The 22,696-nt window shown below is 35.0% G+C and overlaps 2 protein-coding genes across 4 annotated transcripts in view; one reads left to right on the top strand and one right to left on the bottom strand.

Moving 5' to 3' along the window:
- wdr37 (WD repeat domain 37) overlaps positions 1–12,722 on the bottom strand; it is a 46,222-nt gene extending 33,500 nt beyond the window's left edge. Inside the window, exons 1-6 of one of the 3 annotated variants that reach the window (XM_039667445.2) lie at positions 12,507–12,697; positions 8,918–9,037; positions 7,450–7,627; positions 2,796–2,892; positions 2,366–2,461; positions 795–859 (exon numbers count right to left, since the gene is read on the bottom strand). In XM_039667445.2, the coding sequence (XP_039523379.2) occupies positions 795–859; positions 2,366–2,461; positions 2,796–2,892; positions 7,450–7,587 (396 nt within the window). In that variant the 5' untranslated portion in view covers positions 7,588–7,627; positions 8,918–9,037; positions 12,507–12,697. Of the gene's footprint in view, positions 1–794; positions 860–2,365; positions 2,462–2,795; positions 2,893–5,633; positions 5,687–7,449; positions 7,628–8,917; positions 9,038–12,506 lie in introns of those variants that run through there. The other 2 variants (XM_089125568.1, XM_089125569.1) reach the window with 2 other exon arrangements.
- A 668-nt stretch (positions 12,723–13,390) lies between these two features.
- Positions 13,391–18,896, top strand: idi1 (isopentenyl-diphosphate delta isomerase 1). Its single transcript, XM_039667439.2, has 5 exons — positions 13,391–13,747; positions 14,268–14,440; positions 14,840–14,932; positions 16,660–16,790; positions 18,218–18,896. Exons 1-5 carry the CDS (start codon positions 13,635–13,637, stop codon positions 18,533–18,535), a joined length of 828 nt encoding a protein of 275 aa, XP_039523373.2. The 5' UTR covers positions 13,391–13,634; the 3' UTR covers positions 18,536–18,896.
- Positions 18,897–22,696: the final 3,800 nt, after the last annotated feature.

Raw genomic sequence — 22,696 nt, 5'->3', positions numbered from 1 at the left:
ATTCAGAATTATTTGTATCTTAGAGTATAATAGGAAATGTGACAGAGTTTGAAAAGTCAAGAATCGTCGCATTTTGGATAATAAAGGCATGTGTGATGTCACTGATAAACTGAGTGTTATTGCATATCAGAATAGATCATGAATTCCATAACTGATGTATTGAACTTTCTATGTCAGATCAATGCATGACACGTTTTGCACCCCTACGGTTGATAAATTGGTATGTAACTCAATGAAATATGTAGTTTGTGTACTTGAAACAAACCAGAATCTTAAACGGAGCACTACTGAAATGCATTTAAGCGGAGAACCACTTCATTCACAATTCAACACAGAGACAAAATATAGACACGTACACGACCACCGAAACCAGCTTCCTATAGAGAGGTCACAAATCAATACCAAAAACAGATGTCACGATACCAGTTATTCAGCCGTGTCAGAATACACCAGGTGATGAAATTACAAAATTGTGGTACGGTAACATTACGGTAGATGCCGCTCATTTCCTTAATAATTACAGCAATAATAGAATTACAAGCTTTGCTGTGAAGTTGACAGATTTCACTGCTATTGCTGACATTTTGGTATTGTGACAACCATTCATTTCTAAAGTATCTACATATGTTAAGCAGGAAATTCTGTAAGCCGGCTAGAAAGAGCAGAACTTTGAGACATTGAGTGTTTTTTTAGAGATTAGTGAGGTTCACGGAGAAATATTCTGAGCTTGACCCACAGTAACTATTTTATTCAGAGCAAAATGGTGAGAGAAAACCCCATAGATACAATCATACCTTGCTCGTGGAGGCCTTGTATGTCGTCTTCAGCTTTTGGGACAGTTGACTTGTGCTGTGACTAGCTGTGCGCAAGAAATTATAAGATTATGAGTGAAATATGAAAAAGATGAATTGTTTGTTACAATATTAGTTGTTAGTTTTCAATTTTCATTTAATACAGGTCTCTCAACATAGTGAGCAGAGTTAAGTTCTTCCACACCAGACAAACTTAAAAAATAAATAAATAAATAAATATTTATGGACCTCGCTAATTGTACCAAGCTGAAACAATGATTATATGGCGGTGTGATTTTATGCTCCTGTTAGTAATGGGAAGTGTTACTGAAAAAAAAGCAATTATTTATAATTATAGTTACTTCTCACAAATAGTAACTGAGTTAAATCATTATAGAAGTAACTAATTACCAGGGAAAGTAACTATTGTGTTACTTTAAAAAAAAAAAAAAAAAAAAGTTAAAATAGGCCTCTGTCAAATAACTTGGATACACCCAATATTAAATATGCTAAATTAATGAAATGGACACTATATAATAAATTATTATTATAAAACATTGTACACTAATCTACACTATTGTAATGTTGCCGTGGGACAATGTGAGAGATGCCTATACAATTCAATATTTTATTTTAAATATTATTATTACTATAGTAGAACAATAAAACATAATTTTAGGTTTAGAACTTTTAATATTTAATATTGCACAGAGCACAACTGACCAACAAATAGGTCTAAAAAATAATGATGATGCTTAAAATGTACCAAAAATGAATAATAATAAAAAAATATACATACACTCTTTTTAGTGAAAATTAAAATGATAAACAGTTTAACAAAAAGTGCTCCCGGAACCCGAATTCCCACATTCCCTGCAGGTTTTTTTTTTATTATTATATTATTTGTATAACCATGTAAATTAATTAAAACGTTGCAGATGATACCAATAGGCCAAAGAGATTATTCTAATGCTGAAATTTATAATTTATTTATAAAAAAAACGATATAATGCTCGGACAGACTCTCTCTCGCGCAGTCGAGTGTGCTCTCAGACACACTATCTCGCGCATTGTCGAGCACGCTCGCGGCGTTCGCTTCGCTTTAGTCCAGTCCGGCGCCTCATAAACACACACCAGAGAAAAAAACACTTCAGTGAGCTCAATTAGGCTATAGTAACGCCGCATTTTATTGTCATTAACAGTAACGGCGTTGCAACGAGGGAAACAGTAATTCATTTGATTACTCGTTACTAAGAAATATAACACTGTTACTAACGCCGTTCATTTATAACGCTGTTATTTCCATCACTGGTAATGGGTGTAGCTGAAAAAGCCAAACTCCTTCATTAGATGAGTGTCTACAAACACTTGACCATGTAGATCTTTTGATTATTGAATAGCAAATTGGAGTTAAAACATCATCATATCATGCAAGCTTTAGGCGAAACGTTATCAAATGATTCTCTCTGAACCATCAAAAGACAACATTATTTATTCAAAAGCTTGTTCAATGATCTGATATTATGAATGCAGAAGTTAAACAAAAGCTGGATGTCAGTTTGTTTTGCATGTACCTTTTGTTTTCAAGGCTCCTTTGCTCAGATCACCGCCATCGACTGTCTGTCCTTCTCCAGCCAAACGTTCGTTTAGCGATTCAATCTCTCTTCGCACTGCACAAGAACAGAGGTTACGATAAAATGAGCGCTGACAAAAAACACGGATCCTGTCACATTTACACACAAAATAAAAAGATAATGTACTTTCAGATAGTTATTACAAAAAAATACTTTCTAGATAAGTAAATAAGACTAGAATCATTATTCCTGATAGCTGATTAATAAATATATATCAATAATATAGATAACAATTAAGAATTCAGATCTTGTAAGTGTGAAAGTCGCTTAGTTAATAAATGAGTTGAGATTGTGAGTAAGTCGTGTAAATAGTGTCCAGTCATGCAAAACGGATGTTAAATAAGATAAAAGCTATTTGTTTAATACTCACATTCCAAGTTTTCAATGTAGAGATTTTCAAACTCCCGTTCAATCTGTCCGAACAGATCTAGTAAGTTACTCCTTAAGGCCATCGGCAACTTGGAGTCCTAGAAATTCAATCAAATAAACCATATTGCAAATACTCAGAGATTGCATCTTCAAAACACCTTCAAACTTCAGTGACAAGTTGAGAAACGTGTTTCTATGACATCTGCACTGTTCATTTTACTTGAGTCCGTACAATCCATCTATGCTAAAAACACAACAACACAGGGAGTGTCGAGGGGATCTGGTTAACAGGAGAAAATAAAAAAACAGATCTACAAATAAACTTTACATAAAATGTCTTGCTGGTCTAAAACTTTACATCTAAATATTTGTATATTGTAAATATATTTTGTTGTTTTTAAGGTTTACAAAAAATTATTGCTGTTCTAAAAGTTTACGTTCAAATAGAAATAAAGTTTTACGTAGGTATTTGACTGTTAACTTAACTACGTTAACGTAACTGAGACAATATTTTAAATAAATGTAAAGTTTTAAAACAAGACAGTTTACAGAAAATATCTAAATGATGTAAACCATCCAAGTGTTCAAAAACTGTACATCTAAAAGTTAATTTAAAATATCTTGCTGTTCTGAAACTTTATACAAAATATCTGTCTGTTCAAAATCTATAAATTGAAATGTTTAAAATATCTAGCTGTTCTGAAACTTTACATCTAAAAGTTAATGTAAAAGATGTTGCTGTTGTAAATGTTTGTTAGAAATGGATTTAAAACTTTACATCTAAAAGTTAAAGTAAAATATGTTGCTGTTCTAAATGTTTGTTAGAAATGTATTTTAAAACTTTACATCTAAAAGTTAATGTAAAATATGTTGCTGTTCTAAATGTTTGTTAGAAATGGATTTAAAAATTTACATCTAAAAGTTAATGTAAAATATGTTGCTGTTCTAAATGTTTGTTAGAAATGGATTTTAAAAACTTTACATCTAAAAGTTAAAGTAAAATATGTTGCTGTTCTAAATGTTTGTTAGAAATGTATTTTAAAACTTTACATCTAAAAGTTAATGTAAAATATGTTGCTGTTCTAAATGTTTGTTAGAAATGGATTTAAAACTTTACATCTAAAAGTTAATGTAAAATATGTTGCTGTTCTAAATGTTTGTTAGAAATGGATTTTAAAAACTTTACATCTAAAAGTTAATGTAAAATATGTTGCTGTTCTAAATGTTTGTTAGAAATGTATTTAAAACTTTACAACTAAAAGTTAATGTAAAATATGTTGCTGTTCTAAAAGTTTGTTAGAAATGTATTTAAAACACATCTAAAAGTTAATGTAAAATATGTTGCTGTTCTAAATGTTTGTTAGAAATGGATTTTAAAAACTTTACATCTAAAAGTTAATGTAAAATATGTTGCTGTTCTAAATGTTTGTTAGGAATGGATTTAAAACTTTACATCTAAAAGTTAATGTAAAATATGTTGCTGTTCTAAATGTTTGTTAGAAATGTATTTTAAAACTTTACATCTAAAAGTTAATGTAAAATATGTTGCTGTTCTAAATGTTTGTTAGAAATGGATTTAAAACTTTACATCTAAAAGTTAATGTAAAATATGTTGATGTTCTAAATGTTTGTTAGAAATGGATTTTAAAAACTTTACATCTAAAAGTTAATGTAAAATACGTTGCTGTTCTAAATGTTTGTTAGAAATGGATTTTAAAAACTTTACATCTAAAAGTTAAAGTAAAATATGTTGCTGTTCTAAATGTTTGTTAGAAATGTATTTTAAAACTTTACATCTAAAAGTTAATGTAAAATATGTTGCTGTTCTAAAAGTTTGTTAGAAATGTATTTAAAACACATCTAAAAGTTAATGTAAAATATGTTGCTGTTCTAAATGTTTGTTAGAAATGGATTTTAAAACTTTACATCTAAAAGGTAAATGTACAATTTCACATCTAAAATTGCATGAAATATATTGCTGTTCTAAATGTTAATGTAATTATTTTGCCGTTTTAAAGGTTTACATAAAACTATTGTTGTTCAAAACGTTTACATTAAAATACATGTAAAGTTTTACATTTAAAGTTGTAAAGTATTTTAACAAATTTCAAGACAATATTTTACATAAATGTAAAGTTTTAAAACAAAACAGTTTCATTTTTCAGTAGGGATACCAAAATTAGCCTAATGCATTAACTGATACAATTTAAATATTTGTCATCGTTATAAACTTTGCATTAACCTAGAATTAATTTTCTTTATGATCAATTCCATTTCATTATAATAGCTAGTTTTTTGTTTTACTTTTGAATTTTCCCTAAAGATTATTTATATACACATAAACATATTTAATATATAATATATTTTGCTGTTTTAAAGGTTTACATAAAACTATTGCTGTTGTAGAAGTTTACATTAAAATAGATGTAAACTTAAGTTTAAAGTTGTAAAGTATTTTAACAAATTTCAAGACAATATTTTACATAAATGTAAAGTTTTAAAACAAGACAGTTTACATAAAATATCTTGCTTTCAAAAACTTTACATTAAAACATTTTCTTAAAATATCGAGCAGTTCTGAAACTTTACATCTAAACATTTACGTAAAATATAATGGTGTTCTAAAAGTTTACAAAAAATAACTTGCAGTTCTACAAGCTTTTAATCCTCAATACAGATCATATCATCATTTCTTTTAAATGACCCAGCTTTGAGACAGAGAGTAACCAAACATTACTAAGGAAGTTCCAACAAAAAAGATCTCTAACGAAATCTGAAAAAGCACAAACAATAAAGAGAACTCTATTCAATAAATAACTAATCTACCAAAACAACTTACCTCCATTATCAACGATAAGAGGTTCCAAGTAAAGTCTTTCAGCCTGATTAAAGCTACACAAAGAAAAGGAATCCACAAACAAACATTGTTGTTGTGTTTTTTAGACTAGCCATGTCCATATTAACTACTCCAGCACAACTAGGTGTGCTGTCAGGTTAACACAAGAGTTTAACGGTGAGAACAGTGTCAACTGCTCTCCATTCTGTTATTACCACATGTACTGATACTGAGAGAGAGAGAGAGAGAGAGAGAGAGAGAGAGAGAGAGAGAGAGAGAGAGAGAGAGAGAGAGAGAGAGAGAGAGAGAGAGAGAGAGAGAGAGAGAGAGAGAGAGAGAGCAATTAACAAACAACAGCTCGACGTCTATCCTTATAAACCTACTCAATCCTAAACTTGTGGTCACCATAGCAACTGGACATAATGACAGCATTGAGAGGGTGAACGGCGGTATAGTCTAAATCCAGTGAACGGTTTACAGTAGCGACTGCCAATCAGAAATGACCCCACGGAGGAATAGATGGAACAATCGAAACCCAGAGTGGGCCGCTCTTTAAAAATGGATGAGGCTATAGACCATAGAAAAGTACAAACCATTGATACCCACCAATCAATAAAACACACAACCAAATGGCATCATGTCTCAAGTCTGAGCTTGACTATTCTCAACACATCTTGGCTCGTTGAATAAAACGAAAATAATGTTTCGTATGATTACAAACGTTTTAATGAAACATCCATGGATAACTGTAACATTCCTTTCATAATATGTAGAAAGAGAACTTTTTAAGAACATGTATTGTGATTTACACGAGTACAGGCGTCTCTTATCACTGACGTATCCAGTAATGTTTGCATTAGAAATGTGCGTCAATAACAGACTCCTTTAGGACAAATGATGTGTGTTAAGGGATGTAAATTCCAGGGATACCTTACAGTAGCAAAACAATGACGAACTTAATTATTGACAGAAATACTTAACTCGTGTCATTTGTTCACCAGATAGATGTTACTTGGACTTTGACTTCCATCCATCCAAACTGAAATCCCTCTCTATAAAGACACTGATCCGGTGTAATTACAGTTGCAAGTTAGTTTATATTCAATTTTTTTTACAATCAGACTTTCAATTTAGTTTAGTTCTTGTAATTTCATTTTTCAGTAGGGATACCAAAATTAGCCTAATGCATTAACTGAGACAATTTAAATATTTGTTATCGTTATAAACCGTGTACCAACCTAGAATTAATTTTTTTTATGGCCAATTCCATTTTATTATAATAGCTAGTTTTTTGTTTTACTCTTTAATTTTCCCTTAGGTTAAGATTATTTATTTACACATAAACATATACATATATATATATATATATATATATATATATATATATAAAATTGTTTTAGTTTTTTTCAGTTAAGAAATTTTATATATTTAAAATTAAACATTTCTTTATATATATATATATATATATATATATATATATATAAAATAAGTCATTAAGCAATCAACATTGGCTTCCTGGTGACTGAACATGTCTAACATTCTATAATCTAAAACAACAGAAAATGATTCAAACACAACATGACATATGGATGCTTACATATCCAGGCTGTCTTGGTGTTTTTCCAAAAAAAAAAAAAAAAAAAATCAAAAACAATGTCACAGAACTGGCTTTGTGTCATTCTTTCCTGTACGTCTGAGGACGAAACACACGCTCAAACACCAGAGTCTCCTGTAGTGTTCTTAACCACAAACTTCAACCCTGAATCTATACGTGATCATACAAGTTTACACTGAAGAAACAAAAAAAACAACAACCCACCTGTCCCTCCAGCATGTCTCTCTGCATGCCGGGTCGGTCCTGCTCGGTGCTGTTGGTCCTCCTAATGGAGAGACTGTGCGACTTGCGCTTCTGTTTGACTTGACGGGCGGCTGCGCTGTTTCCACTTTCAACAGGCATCACTCCTCAGTGACGTCCCCTACACACTTCCTACCTGAAACTGAGCAATCACACAGCAGGGTTTGCCCCGTCCAGAGACATCGAGGAATACAATGTGTGCTTTGTTGGATACTATCCTGGATGTCGTATGTAAATATCAAGGTAAATATTGAGGGATTTAAAGTAAAGTAAGTCTTGGTTGATGACATGCTTGAGGAATGTGTTGTCTACTGCGGGTGTAGGTTGATTTAATATTAGCTAAGCAAACATCATAAAAGTGAAGAGTTCAAATGAAGCCATGCCTGGAGAGACGTCTGACTGGGCAGGTGAACGTGAATCTCATTAAAAATATCATAAACGGATTTCACCCTAAAGTCTAAAGAAAGTAAAAAAGGAAGCTTTGTCATTCAACACAAATTTCACATCTTTTTTTATTATTCTTAAGAGCACTACTCTCATTCTAGGCAACACTGTAATGTGAATTATTTTATTATATTAAAATGTTCTGTGAATAATATCTTATTGTAAAAAAGTATGACTGTTCGACCAAAATGATTTTCATCAGCAATGAGAAAGTGTTTTTGCTGTACAGTATTGAGAATGGGATATTTTTATATTACATTATTTTTAAAAAAACTAGGGCTGTCAAATGATTAATTGTGATTAATCGCATCCAAAATAAAAGTTTGTGTTTACATAGTATATGTGGGTGCACTGTGTTTAATAATTATATATATATATATATATATATATATATATATATACACACACACACTCACATGCAAAATATTATTTATTATTTATTTATATTTATATATAATATAAATTATATATAAATCTATAAACACTATATACACATTAAAATATTTCTTAAATATATACAAGCATGTGTGTGTATTTAAATAAGTAAAATAATTATACACAGTGCACCCACATATATTATGTAAATACAAACTTTTAATTTGGATCCGATTAATCGTTTGATAGCCCTAAAAAGACATATTTTTGCAATACAGTAATAAGAATTAAAGAAGAAAGTAGCTTAATCATGAAAAAATAACAATAATAATGTCACATATATATTTTGGTGAAATATGACCTGGACATTCCTTTTGAAAACCCATTATATTTATGTTTTTAGATTAAGCAATGGGCGTAATTTTAATGTAAAACAAATATGTGAAGTGTTAAATAAAAAAAAGGTAAAATCATGACCAAAAAAAGCATGCAGGACATTTTTAATCCACAAAAAGTGTTAATGTTAGCCTAAGCATCTTAAAATGTATGAATAATTATATATGAAAACATATTGCTAAATAAATGGCATGCAAAAAAAAAAAAAGACAAATACCAGGCATGGAGAGCAGTGAATGATAAACAAAGCAGACACATCCTCAGACGACCGCTTAAAGTGATGAAGAGGAGGATCTCAACAGGAGGGCCCGGGGCCGGGGCCACACTCACTCCAGCACTGAACACAAGACAACACCAGCTATCGGTTCACAATCATGACAGTGAAGGAAGGGAAAGCTCAGGCATGAGTGACAGCATTCTCACAACCTAAAAGAACTGGGTGGACGGATGGACTGTAAATCAGACGCGTGTTTAGCTCATGATGTTAGTGGGTTTGAAGATTACACAACTCATATGTAATACATGCATGAAGTATACGCCTGCAGCATCATGCTCAGTGTGTGCTGTCCGTCTGAAATGCTGGTTTCTACAAAGCCCCTCCTTCCTCCTGATTGGCCAGCTGACCCAGAGCAACAGAAACTATTAGTATAGACCAGTCCTTCACACCAAGAGCAATAACTTTATTAGCGTCTTCACCAGCAGACGATAGCAGTTTTTTTGTCGCCTGCTGCTTTAAATACTCAAGCTCAAATGGATTCTGATTGGCTGTCAGTTTTTTTCTAAAAGTTCTGCAAGTAATTCCAACAATATAATTTCTTTGATTTGTATCGGTATAATTATGGTGTGGACTCTGCTATTCTTTATATTTAGAACTACATCTTTATATCGGTGTTGTTATCGTCGTTGGTGCATTTACTTCTAAGTTTATTCACAGGGAATTCTATGGCGGCAAATCAATGTCAATAAGAACCGAGCGCACAACTGATGCTGGTGCACGCGGTAAATGACTTTCGCGAGAGGAAAACAGATCCGGAAACGGGGACTCGCGAGCTCATTCATACCATGTGTGCGCTCATGACATCTCCTCTGTATGAAATACACGCGTTTGATCATTCCACACACACTCTCACGCTTGATCTGCTCTCGCTCAAACTAATTTTATTTTTGACACTCGAGGGGCGGGACTCCCCTTTTCCAGAAGTCAGTTGTGATTGGACGCCTGTCTATTGACTTGTAATTCACTTGACTTGAGACATCAGTTAAAGGGTTAGTTCACCCAAAAATGAAAATTAAGTCATTAATTACTCACCCCCATGCTGTACCAACCCCGTAAGACCTTCGTTCGTCTTCGGAACACAAATGAAGATATTTTTGATTAAATTTGAGAGCTGTATAACTACCACATTGGCTCCTAAGGGACTGCCTCTTGACGGCCCAGAAAGTCAATGAAGAAAATGTTTAAATATCCCATGTGACTACCGTGGCTCAACTATATGTTTATCAAGCGACGCGAATACTTTTTGTGCGAAAAAACAAACAAAAATAACGAGTTTATTCGACTATTTCTTTTCTTCCTTGTAGGCCAGAACGAGAATTCCTTATAGATTTCCACGACGCATGCGCGAGATTTGCGATCTGCTTAAACCGCTTACACTACTTCAGATCGCAAATCTCGCGCATGCGTCGTGGAAATCTATAAGGAAGTCTCGTTCTGGCCTACAAGGAAGAAAAGAAATAGTCGAATAAACTCGTTATTTTTGTTTGTTTTTTCGCACAAAAAGTATTCGCGTCGCTTGATAAACATATAGTTGAGCCACGGTAGTCACTTGGGATATTTAAACATTTTCTTCATTGACTTTTTGGGCCGTCAAGAGGCAGTCCCTTAGGAGCCAATGTGGTAGTTATACAGCTCTCAAATTTAATCAAAAATATCTTCATTTGTGTTCCGAAGACGAACGAAGGTCTTACGGGGTTGGTACAGCATGGGGGTGAGTAATTAATGACTTAATTTTCATTTTTGGGTGAACTAACCCTTTAATTTATTTAATTTATTGTGGTTAATTCATGTGTAATGTGATTTAATGCATTGTTAATATAGAATATGTTCTTACCAGATATTTTTTTAACAGAAAGTATTACTACTAGTGATTGCATTGTGCTGTTAAGAGATAATTTACAGAGTGTAATGACACATTTTTCATGGTTTGTATCATTGTAAATCTACCAAAATTCCTATAAATGTTTACATTTTATATTTAAAACACTATGATTTGTGTTATTGGTTTCAAATATCTAAAATAAATTGGAGAAAATGAATGAGCTTATGAGTCCCTATTTCCTCGCGTGTGGATCTGTTATCCTCTCGCGGAAGTCATTCACCGCATGCACCAGCATCAGTTGTGCGCTCGGCTCTTATTGACATTGATTTGCTGCCATAGAATTCACTGAGTACCAGCTTTTGAGATTTGCGTGATGTCAATTGAAAAGAAAATATATTTAAGAGACGAGGATAATATTTAAAATAAATTGGTGAAAAATACATAAAAATGTTGGTTCAGGAATAATATTGACTAATGAATTGTTCACAATAAGTCCAGTGATGTGCATCAATGAAATAATTAGAAATAAATAGACATATTCTTTTACACAAGCATTAGGGCTGTCAAACGATTAATCGCAATTAATCGCATCCAAAATAAAAGTTTGTGTTTACATAATATATGTGGGTGCACTATGTATAATTATTTTATATTTATTTATATATATATATATATATATAAATACACACATACTCTTATATATTTTTAAGAAATATTTCCATGTGTATACTGTATATAGATTTATATATAATTTATATTATATATAAATATTTTTAATATAAATAATATTTTTTTCTTAAATATACATGCATGTGTGTGCATTTTCTATATACTACATATACACTAAATAATTATACAGAGTGCACCCACATGTATTATGTAAACACAAACTTTTATTTTGGATGTGATTAATCGTGATTAATCATTTGACAGCCCTTACGAGTATTGTCAAATCATGATGTTTTTGAAACAATGAGGTTTTGTTCACTTTCATTGTACAGTAAAAGCCTCACTGTAACAGATTGTAGAAACAATTTTGGAAATTATTTTTTTAATCAAAATCAATCCACAAAACGTGTCCACTTTTTACTTGTACTGAATAAGAATATTATTGTGATCATTTACAAATCGTGAAATTATTACCATACTATGTTCCTCGTGACCATATCGATCAAAAATAGCAATATGATAGTACCTTGCTGTTTCTCCTTACCTTTTGTAAGTGTTTCACAATAAACAACTTCCTTTCAGATCATTTATGGAATCATAGGACTGTCTATGTTTACATATAAAGGACATTAAGACGTCGTAACAGTTAACGTTACGCTCGGTCATTGAAAATGTGGGAAACGTCATTTAAAATACTATTATTTTGGAACAAGAAAAAAAAATTGTAGTTCCGATTCAAATATCTTCCCCTGATTGTCTGGTGTTTTGGAAACACACTTATCAAAAATGCATAATATATGCCCTACGCACGATTTGATCATAAACACGCACACACAGCAGTCTGACGCAAGGTCAGCTGGCCTGCTCGGTTAAAACACCACTAACACACTCAAATATGATGCCCGTTATCAGCCATAAGCCCAGTGCTGTGATGTCTCTCTGACAGGAGCTGTGTGTTGATAAAGTGTCATTCACCTGATTAGCAGCTAATCTTCCATTGCGACAAACACTGGCGCCTCTGCTTTCATTAACACTCACATTTATGACCGCTTCAGATGATCTGGGCGCGTTTGTCATTCGCTGACGGTGGGTTGGTGTGTGTTTGAATCCTCCAGCATGATCCAGACAAACACACACTGATGATCCTGTCAAAAAAATCTCAGGGATTTTCACACTTTGATGTTATTTTTTTATCAACCCGACACTGTCAGCAGGCTGTGAAGCAAGAGGAAATGACAACAGATCTGACGAGCGACCAACCGGAAGCAAAACTTCAAAATAAAAGCTTCAACCTTATTCATTAAAAAAAAAAAACTTCTACAAAACGCACGGCTATCTCTCTCTCTGTATATATATAATTTATAATAAAAATCTATTGTCAATGTGAAATATCATATTAATGAATTATTCATTATAATTAAATCATTATATATATATATATATATATATATATATATATATATATATATTGAACCATTATATATATATATATATATATATATATAATTAAAAATGAATATATATATATATATATATATATATATATATATAATGATTCAGTTATAATGAATGATTCATTAATATGATATTTCACGTTGACAATAGATTTTTATTATAAATTATTTTGTATTATAATAAAAGTATAGTTGATTATGACTGTATAAAAACATTGTTTTATATTTCCAGTGTAACTTCAACAACACATAGTATATTATGTCAACATTTGTAAAAGACTAATCAACAATAATAAATAATACTTTTGAATGTTTTTTTTTTTTTTTTTTTTTTTTTTTTTTGCTTTTCCAGTCGTCAGCCAAACCCGGAAGAGATGATGTCTATGCTAAACATACACCAATCCGAAGAAGGCTTAATTCCCAACAACCAATCAAAATCTTAGGCATACAGCCTCATTTATGGGCGGGGAATCAACGCCATTGTCAGCGTGATCGTCAGAGTTGAGCAGTGATCGGTTCCTTTATCATTGTTTGTGTGTTTTACGTGTGATCCGCGCGTTAATAAGACCATCCGAGCCTTATCACTTCAGCAGTGTGAGTGTGTGAAGCGTTGCATTACTGTAGATTCGTAGAGCAGATGTGTATGTTGTGTGGTGTGATGGCGTGTTTGTAGTCTGCTGGACTGTGATTGGCCAGTGCCCTGTGCGCGCTCATGGTGCGGTGGTTGTGGGCGGCGCGCAGATCAGCTGCGCTGCTCGCGAGACTCAATAATAAACCCGCTTCAGGAGCAGAAACTCTTCATTTACCAGCTCAACATCATCACGGGTGAGTCTAGCATCCATTCACGAACACTAGCAGCATTTAATTTACACCATCACAGATGAGTGAAGACTACACTAACACTAGCATATCATTTACACCATCATGGGTGAGTCAGCGTTCACTAACACTAGCATATCATATAACGTTACAATGTATTTTATGAGCTGCTGATCCAACAGGGACAAAATAAAGTGTCCTTTTGCACACTGATAAACTTTGTTTTTGTAGCAATTATTGTAATAATTTTAAGTATCATGTGTTATTGTTAGGTATGTTGACTTCCTATAATAATCTGATAATAATACGTTTTATTCCGTTATTGTTACGCCTATGCCGTTTAGCTGCTAATTATGTTAAACTTTTTAAGTGTTATTTGTTTCAGTTTTTATTTTTATTTAGTACTTTTTTTATTTAGTTTGCTACCTAATTTTTTTATGTAGTAATTAAAAAATTAAATATATTTATTATTAAGTTCTTTATGATGATATTACTTAACCATAATGATTGTTATTTGTGTATGCAGTCAGGTCAGACGGCTCAGTTCACCTGTAAGGATGCCGGAGATTAACATGGATAATCTGGATGAGAAACAGGTGCAGTTGCTGGCAGAGATGTGCATCCTGATCGACGACAATGACAGAAAGATTGGAGCTGACAGCAAGAAGAACTGCCATCTCAACTCAAACATTGATAAAGGTAATGAATGTGCATATCTCGCCGATATTTGGTCATACCGCTGCCCCAAAAAGTGTTTCTTAACTTCAGACACACTTTAAAAACTATATTACTTTCTGATTCTGACAAATGCTTTTGCATCATTTGTTTGTCACCTGCTTTAATATTTTGTTATCTAATGTAACAAAATGTATACATTTTGTGCATGACTAGTGTCACTTTTTGTGTCATATATTCAAAACAAATAAAGCAAGAAGTGTCTGAATCTGTCTTGTGATTTTTATGATTTAAGTGATCCCTTCATTAAAGGTCATTATAAGATATGTATTACACCCACTGTATTAGATTGTCTGTGTGGCAGGTTGTAAAAGTGATCTTATGCAAGCCTACTAACCTTAGTTAAAATATTTTTACTGACAGGATTGCTGCATCGAGCATTCAGTGTTTTCCTGTTTAACAGTGAGGAAAAGCTTCTCCTTCAGCAGAGATCCAATGCCAAAATCACTTTTCCAGGTGTGTGTCAGTGTTATTTTAATATTACATATATTTTATTAACCAATATTTTTATCTGTTTGAATTAGCTGTTATAGTTATATTTAATTTAGCTGTTATAGTTATATTTAATTATTAATTTAAGTTTAAAGTCGGCATGAAACGGAAGTTACGCTAGTCATTCCTTCCCTATGGGCTATATGCACGCATAAGTTCCGCATTTAACGCAAGGATGCTCGTCTATTTCCGGTTGTGTAGATTAAAGCGGAGGAAAACCGGAGAAAACGGGATTATGGCAGAGTCTTCAATATTTACTGTCCTCCCGTCTTTGAAACGAAATGTACATACATTTAGATGTAATTTTATATACAGTTATGTTTATTTGATATCATTTTAAAAAGAAGCATAAACACAACGAGGGGTGTCTGTTTTATCTGTTTTTGTGACTAACGTTTCATTAGTATAACCATGGAGTATAAAATTCAATATAAATTCTTGCTATTGCATTGGACTCTATGATCGGCGGAAGTTATCGAGCATCCCTAATGCTTCACCGGAAATACCGCCGTGCATAGAGCCCATTGTGACATGAGTGAAACTTCTCAAACAAGAAAAAAATGTATGGCAGGGTTTAAAGGGATAGTTCACCCAAAAAATGAAAATTCTATCATCGTTTACTCACCCTCAAGTTGTGTGTTTGTTCTGCTGAACACAAAGGACGATATTTGGAAGAATGTTTTAATCAAACAGATCTCAATCCCCATTGACTACCATAGTAGGAAAAAAAATACATACAGGATGCGGCATGCTCTGCGCTATGAAATCCATTAATTTCAATGGCGTTTGCCACGCGAGGACGTTTTGTTGCTTCGTCGACCAAACCGCAAGCGGATGAAGTTAGACCGGAAACAAAACGGGCTCGCCAACAAATAGTTGGTTAAAGGGATACTCCACCGTTTTTTCATATTTACATACACTAATTTGAAAAAAACGGTGGAGTATCCCTTTAACGTTACGTTTTGAGTGGATGACGAGCACTAGACGCCGAAATGGATGCCAATAAGATTCTGGATGGAAAGTTTACTTTTTAAAAAGTTGCCAATTGGTTCCATTGACGAGACCGAAGTGATATATGTGTTTTGTCGTTGTGAACTGAGCTATCATCATTGCAGCACGTCCAGTCTGAAATACCACTTGATGATGGCCAAACAAACACACACACACACACACAGCTGATGCGATTTCTCCACCCCCTTGTCAATATCAGGACCTCGTCAGTATTTCTTTTACCCTTGGACAGTGTTACATTGTGTGAGAGATCATTTGCTCCAAGTGAGGATGTTGGTGTGAAATTGAACACAGTATATGCCAATATTGTTTTCAATAAAAAACGCTTGCACAAAGCAAGCCGATCCACTTTTCCATGTTGATAAGAGCTTTAAAATGAGAAAAAATAATGGGACAAAAAGAAATCAAGAGACATTTAGAATAGATAAAAATGTGCGATTAATCGAGTTAACAAAATTGATGCGATTAATCGCGATTAAATATTTTAATCGTTTGACAGCAGTAATGTACACATATTAAAGCTTATAAAAGTGGCAAAACCACACAACAAAATCTCTGTAATTTTAACATACAAAAAAAAAATTAAATGGAAAGTATAAAAAAAAATAACAAAAACTATAATAGTATCTCAATGATACTAAAATACCACTGCCCTGAAGTAACGTTAGTTTGATTGACAGGCTGTTTTACCAACACTTGCTGTAGTCACCCGCTACACACTGCCAGTGAACTGGAGGAGCAGGACGTCATCGGGGTCCGCCGCGCCGCACAGAGACGCCTCCAAGCTGAGCTCGGCATTCCCGTGGAGCAGGTACCGATACACATCATGTTCGACAGCATTATTTATGGATTGCAAACAGTGGCTTTTACAGACAGGGCCTGAAATGAACACGAGGAAAAATCCCGTTGAGTGTATGAAATGTGTGTGAGTTACTAGTTGGCAAATAACTCTATCAATGAAATGTTGTGAGATCATCAACCTGAACGACTCTTGGGACAGATGACGGGCCAGTGCTGCATCGTCACGAGAGTTTAAGCCTTGCCAAATGAAAAATTCAAGTGCAAGAACTCTGCTGCCGGCTGTGTCCTTAATGTTAATCAAACAACAAATGACAAAGAAAAATCTCTCACTGCCCATGACTGAATAGCTTTTGCAATTTTAATAAGGATTAATCTTCTTGTACATCTAATTTATGCAGTTAAGACAATGCAGTGTTATTTTACATTTGATTATATTTCTGTTCCTGATCATTTTCACTGGCATCTAAAAATTTTGTGTCATAACTGCGTGTTCATGGCTGGGAAAAAAAAAATGGCCGATACATTTTTTTAAAGGTGCATTGCGCAAGTCTCTGAGTTTTTGCAGAACTACGCCCCCTCTGGCGACAAGCGAAACTGCAACCAGAGGTGTGCACACTGATGGACCACACACGCACGCTTGCACGAGCTGTTCATAAACAAAGGAGCATCAGCCGCACGCATCTTTCGCTACAGTCATAATGTCTTTTTAAAGTCATTTTAAATATATGAAAGGAAAGGCATTTGAGTAAATTACACACTTATGTGTGTGTGAGGGGAAAACTTCATTTTTTTTTTCCATCTATCTCATGTTGAACTGTTTTATGTGCTTACTGTATCCACTTATGATTGTATTATTATGGAAACACATTCATGAACAATATAAGTTATTTCTTTTTGTAGGACCCGTTTGAGCCCTAGAGCAGACCGGAGATCTCTCCATTCGTTGAAAGCTTCCCGATGTCGACTCTCGTCTTATTCCGACGCCTGGCACTAGACAAAAGTTTTATTTTCTTTGTCTTACGTGGAGTTTGCTTTGGGGTTTGGAATGAACTACAAGCCGGTCTCTTTGAATCCATCTTCTACTTTTGTGTAAAGTTGACTAAAGTTTTGTCGCTCGAGTTGTCTTCGCTGATACGGAGAATGGCGGTGAATACACAAACCTACCAGACATAGCCAGGTGAACACGTGTGACGTCTCGCCCAGTCTCAAAGTCCGTCCCGAATACCTCTGATTTATTTTACTGTACAGGATTATAGAGGCAATCGCAGTGATCAGAGAAGGGCTCATTCAGCCCATCAGGCGATTGTTTAAGCATGTATGGGTTAGAAAAATGGCTATTTTTAACAGGAAATATTGCACAATGCACCTTTAAGTCACTGGCCATTGGCAGGTGTGGGGAAAAAGTGAGTTTGAGGCCCTGTGTTCTTGTTATCTCAGGTGCCTCCAGAAGAGATGACCTACCTGACCCGAATCCAGTACAAAGCCCAGTCAGACGGCGTTTGGGGCGAGCACGAGATCGACTACATCCTCTTCATGCAGAAAGATGTGGATCTGAATCCAGACCCCAATGAGATCCAGAGCCACTGCTACGTGTCCAAAGAGGAGCTGAAGGAGATCCTGGAGAAAGCCAAGAGGAAAGAGCTGGAGATCACGCCCTGGTTCAGTCTCATCGCCGAAACCTTCCTCTTCAAGTGGTGGGACAACCTCCATAACCTCAAACAGTTCATCGACCACGACAGGATCCACCGCATGTAAGCACACACTTATTTACTAAAGGACACTTAAACGGTTAATAGGCCACACACTGATAAACACTGGATGCTGATAAAGGGCTTGTCTTGTTAGAAAGCCTTTGTTTATAAATGTTTGCACTTTTGTTTAGTGTTAAAGTTCTAGATTAGAACTTTAATCCACTTACATACTCAGCATTTGCCGTCTTTCTGTCAGAGGATTTAAGGAAGGATGGTTAACAAACACTGTCGATTTGTGTAAAGTGCCTAGTTTCATATCAGAGACTTTGCTTTTGAGAGAATGTATTGTGTAGATGGCTCATGAAACGGTGTACAATTATGTAAAGTAATTTTTAGAGAAGGAAAATAAAATTTGGTTTCTCATAGTCTCATCTTTTTCAGCTCATTTTTTACACCATTTCTAGAAAATAAAGATGGGAAAATATGGTCTATCTATCCGTTCATTCATCCCCTATGTTTTCCTCTCATAATCACTTCTAAAGCAAATATAAAATATATCAAATGTAAGCAATGTGATTTGCATTATTTTGGGATTGGTAATATTTTTAAATGTTTTTGAAAAATCTTTTATGCTCTGTATGAATATTTAATTGGCAAATACAGTGAAAACAGTACAATTTAAATTACGTTTTTTTTTTTTTTTTTTATATATATTTGAATTTTCATGACTTCAGTGTCACATGATCCTTTAGAAATCATATATGCACATATGGTAATTTGCTGCTCAAGAAAATAAACCCTCATTAATGTCCATACAAAACGGTTCAGGACAAGTTACTTCTCATTATTAGTAGTCAAATCGAACTTAAATCAATATATCTAAGTATCAATGGTCACATTGGATTCTTCTCCTAGCAAACAGCATAAATTATTTTTTATAGAGTTCATACTTGATTTTATCCAGCAGATGACAGCAAACCCCAAAAAGAGCCCTGTAAACGTCACCACAGAAGCAAGGGAACAGCCTGTACAAAACCAACATGGGGCAAGAATATTTTAAGAAACAACTGGGTAGTTTGCTTTTATGGTCTTGTTTCATCTTAAGTACTTAAGTGTATAGAACTATTAATAAATATGAAAATGGTAACCATTCATAGCAGCTCAACAATGTTCTGTTGCTCCACTTCATGTGTTGTGGATATGTGTGTTAAAGGCCATATATACTGTAGCTTTGTTTGTCACAGCGAAGCTCTTCTGAGAACGTGCCACCTGTGCTGTAATCTGCAAGATACTCCTGACAGCTGTCAATCATCAAAGCAGCTTATAATAACTGCACTTTACCCATAATGCATGAAGCACTGACACTCTTCATAAAATATTCATCTGAATGAATCTAGAGTAGAACATTTAAACCTTAAATTAAAAAAACGAGCTTGTAAATGGCATGATTTCCTTCATTTGAACAACAATGCTTTGGTGTCGCACCATAAAAGACAATCAGATATGCCTGGAAATATCACGGCGGCTGTAGAGGAAAGAATCCTTTCCATTGTGCACACGGAGACTGTTCGTGGGGGAAGGGTGGATACAAGAAGAGTTCTCTAAGAACGACCACCAGGGGGCCCTGAGGACTGAGAACACTTGAAGACCATCACACCGAGCCGCAAGCATCAGCAGCACATACATCGAGGTGTGATGTTCAAACCAGCGTACCTGACCTGTCATAACCTCCTGTCCTCTGAAATGCCTTATTTTCCCTCTTACATTTTTTTGGTCTTTTGTTGTTTTTGTACAACGAGGTGTAAGACCTTAGTAAAGAGGCCTTTAATTTGCATTCATTTGCAAAATTAATACATTTTTGTAGGCAAAAACTGAAATTTGTTTTAGTTAAATTGTAACAATTTAACCTTTCAAAGTTGAGGAGAAAATGTTTAGTCTTTGCATTAATGACAGCAGCAATCAAGCTGAATAGAATAAAATCTGATGATCATGATTTTTGAAAAGGGTGGATCGATGGGTGGATGGATGGATGGATGGACGGGTGGATGAGTGCATGGATGGATGGGTGGATGAATGGATGGGTGGATGGAGGGAGGGGTGGTTGGATGATGGATGGATGGATGGATGGATGGTTGGATGGAAGGATGGTAAGGTGGACGGGTGGGTGGATGGATGAAGGGGTGGATGGATGAAGGGATGGATGAAGGGAAGCATGGAGGGATGGATGGATGAAGGGAGGGAGGGATGGATGGATGGAAGGAGGGATGGGTGGATGGAGGGAGGGGTGGTTGGATGATGGATGGATGGTTGGATGGATGGATGGATGGACAGGTGGACGGGTGGGTGGAGGGATGATGGGTGGGTGGATGGATGAAGGGAGGGAGGGATGGATGGATGAAGGGGGGAGGGATGGATGGATGAAGGGGGGAGGGATGGATGGATGGATGAAGGGGGGAGGGATGGATGGAGGGAGGGAGGGATGGATGGGTGGATGGATGAAGGGGTGGATGGATGGATGGGTGAAAACCGTGAACAGCCTTCTGAGTTTCACAGCGAAGGAATTGCACATCTGAAGAGAGCTAAAGGTGAAAGCAGAGAAAGAGAGCGAGTAAATGAGAAGGCCTGTGTTCTTACTGAGTCTAGCTGATGCAATCCTGAAAAATCTAAATCACATTTCTTTCAAGGGCTGTGTGTGTGTGCTGATGTATTTCAAAATCAGGCCAGCTTGCCAGTATTTTGATACGGTCAGATTTCAAGAAGCTCAGTGGAAACCCATGGGAATTATTGTCCATTTATGTTCTTAAAGGGACCCATCACCCAAAAAAAAAAAAAAGAAAATTCTGTGATCATTTACTCGCACGAAATGGCATCTTTTCTTTTGCAGAATGTTTTGAATGTATGTGAGTGTGTTTGAGTGGGAGGTTCTGGGTTTATCATTTAATTTTGAATCTCATGGCTTCCACGTCACACTCAAGAAAGCAACAAGATTTTAATCAAACAAACATTTACATTAGTGTGTGATTATTATGCACTGGAGCACTAACGCAGCAATCAGAGTAAACGACTGTACAGTGAGGCGTAACAGTGTATAACAAGCACTCTGCGTGTCAGGAGTAACACACATTGGACACACATTGAGCTTTGATTACATAAGCTCTTGCCATAATACACAATTCATTTTAAACCTTGCAAACCATATATGCAGCTGTTTTCGATATTTATTTGATAGTTACTCGTATTAAACGTGTATACAATATCTATTAGCAGGTCTTCTTCACACACCTGCTCTCATTAGAAACTGCCTGTCTGTCTCCAAAGTTAATTGCTTTTCCCGCCATGATGAGCAGATTAAATGAATATCTGACGCAGCCGGTCAATCAGCATGTCCTAATAATCTTGTTTCTTTCCATCTCTATTTCATCACAAACAACTCTCTCATTATACCATGGCAATATCAGCACAGAATTGAGAATTGGTTCAGCTCTTCTGAGAGACAAAAAAAGTAGAATTAGAGGGTAAAAGTTAAGCGAAAGAAGCTACGATCTACTGTATAATGCCTGGTTCAGATTACAGGATTTGTCTGTTACGATAGTCACTGTGTCAGATTACGCGATTTTGACTCCTAAAATCTTGTTGTGTCGTGGACAAGACACATGTCAGACTACACGTTGCTTCCTGGCCAGTCATCGCATGCCGCCTTTAACGGCGTGCGTGATGTCATCGAGAAGGCGAAACTAGAAGCGAGTGACTTACGAAAACGAACTTAAACTATCAAGCGGTGAGTATTGTATTGCTTGTCCTGTTTTCAGAAAAAAAAAACGACAATGGACACGTTCCTGGATTGTTCGAACGAAGAGGACAGTATGGGCTGTTAATCATCCAGAGAGAACTTGAGGTAAAAAATTTTTCTTATATATTTTTACTTTTAGTTTTAATCATCGTCTCTCTTTCGTTTCGCCATTTTTGAAAGTTGTTTATGGAAAGGCTTCTGTGCTCCTATTGGTCAACCTCATAAATGTGACGGAACGTAAATTGTGGACGTGGACGACCGTTAAAAAAATTAAACATGCTAGTCTTTTTGTCGTGATGTTGTGAAGCATCGCAGACGCGACGTAGGTTGTTGCCCACTATGACACACGAGATGATACATCGAATCTTGTTTCGCCCGTTGTTGTTTACAAATCCCCACGACACCCTACATCAAACCATCATGCCAAAATCGGGC

The sequence above is a fragment of the Pimephales promelas genome, chromosome 22 (assembly GCF_988280905.1).
Source record: "Pimephales promelas chromosome 22, fPimPro1.hap1.1, whole genome shotgun sequence".
Lineage (NCBI taxonomy): Eukaryota > Metazoa > Chordata > Actinopteri > Cypriniformes > Leuciscidae > Pimephales > Pimephales promelas.
This window is presented reverse-complemented; position numbering and strand designations above follow the sequence as displayed.

Bases quoted from the DNA above. Each gene is read 5' to 3' on its own strand.
- idi1 (XM_039667439.2), top strand. From the start codon at position 13,635: ATGGTGCGGTGGTTGTGGGCGGCGCGCAGATCAGCTGCGCTGCTCGCG. The intron at 13,748-14,267 runs GTGAGTCTAGCA...TTGTGTATGCAG, and splicing joins CCAGCTCAACATCATCACGG to TCAGGTCAGACGGCTCAGTT. The intron at 14,933-16,659 runs GTGTGTGTCAGT...TTTGATTGACAG, and splicing joins TGCCAAAATCACTTTTCCAG to GCTGTTTTACCAACACTTGC.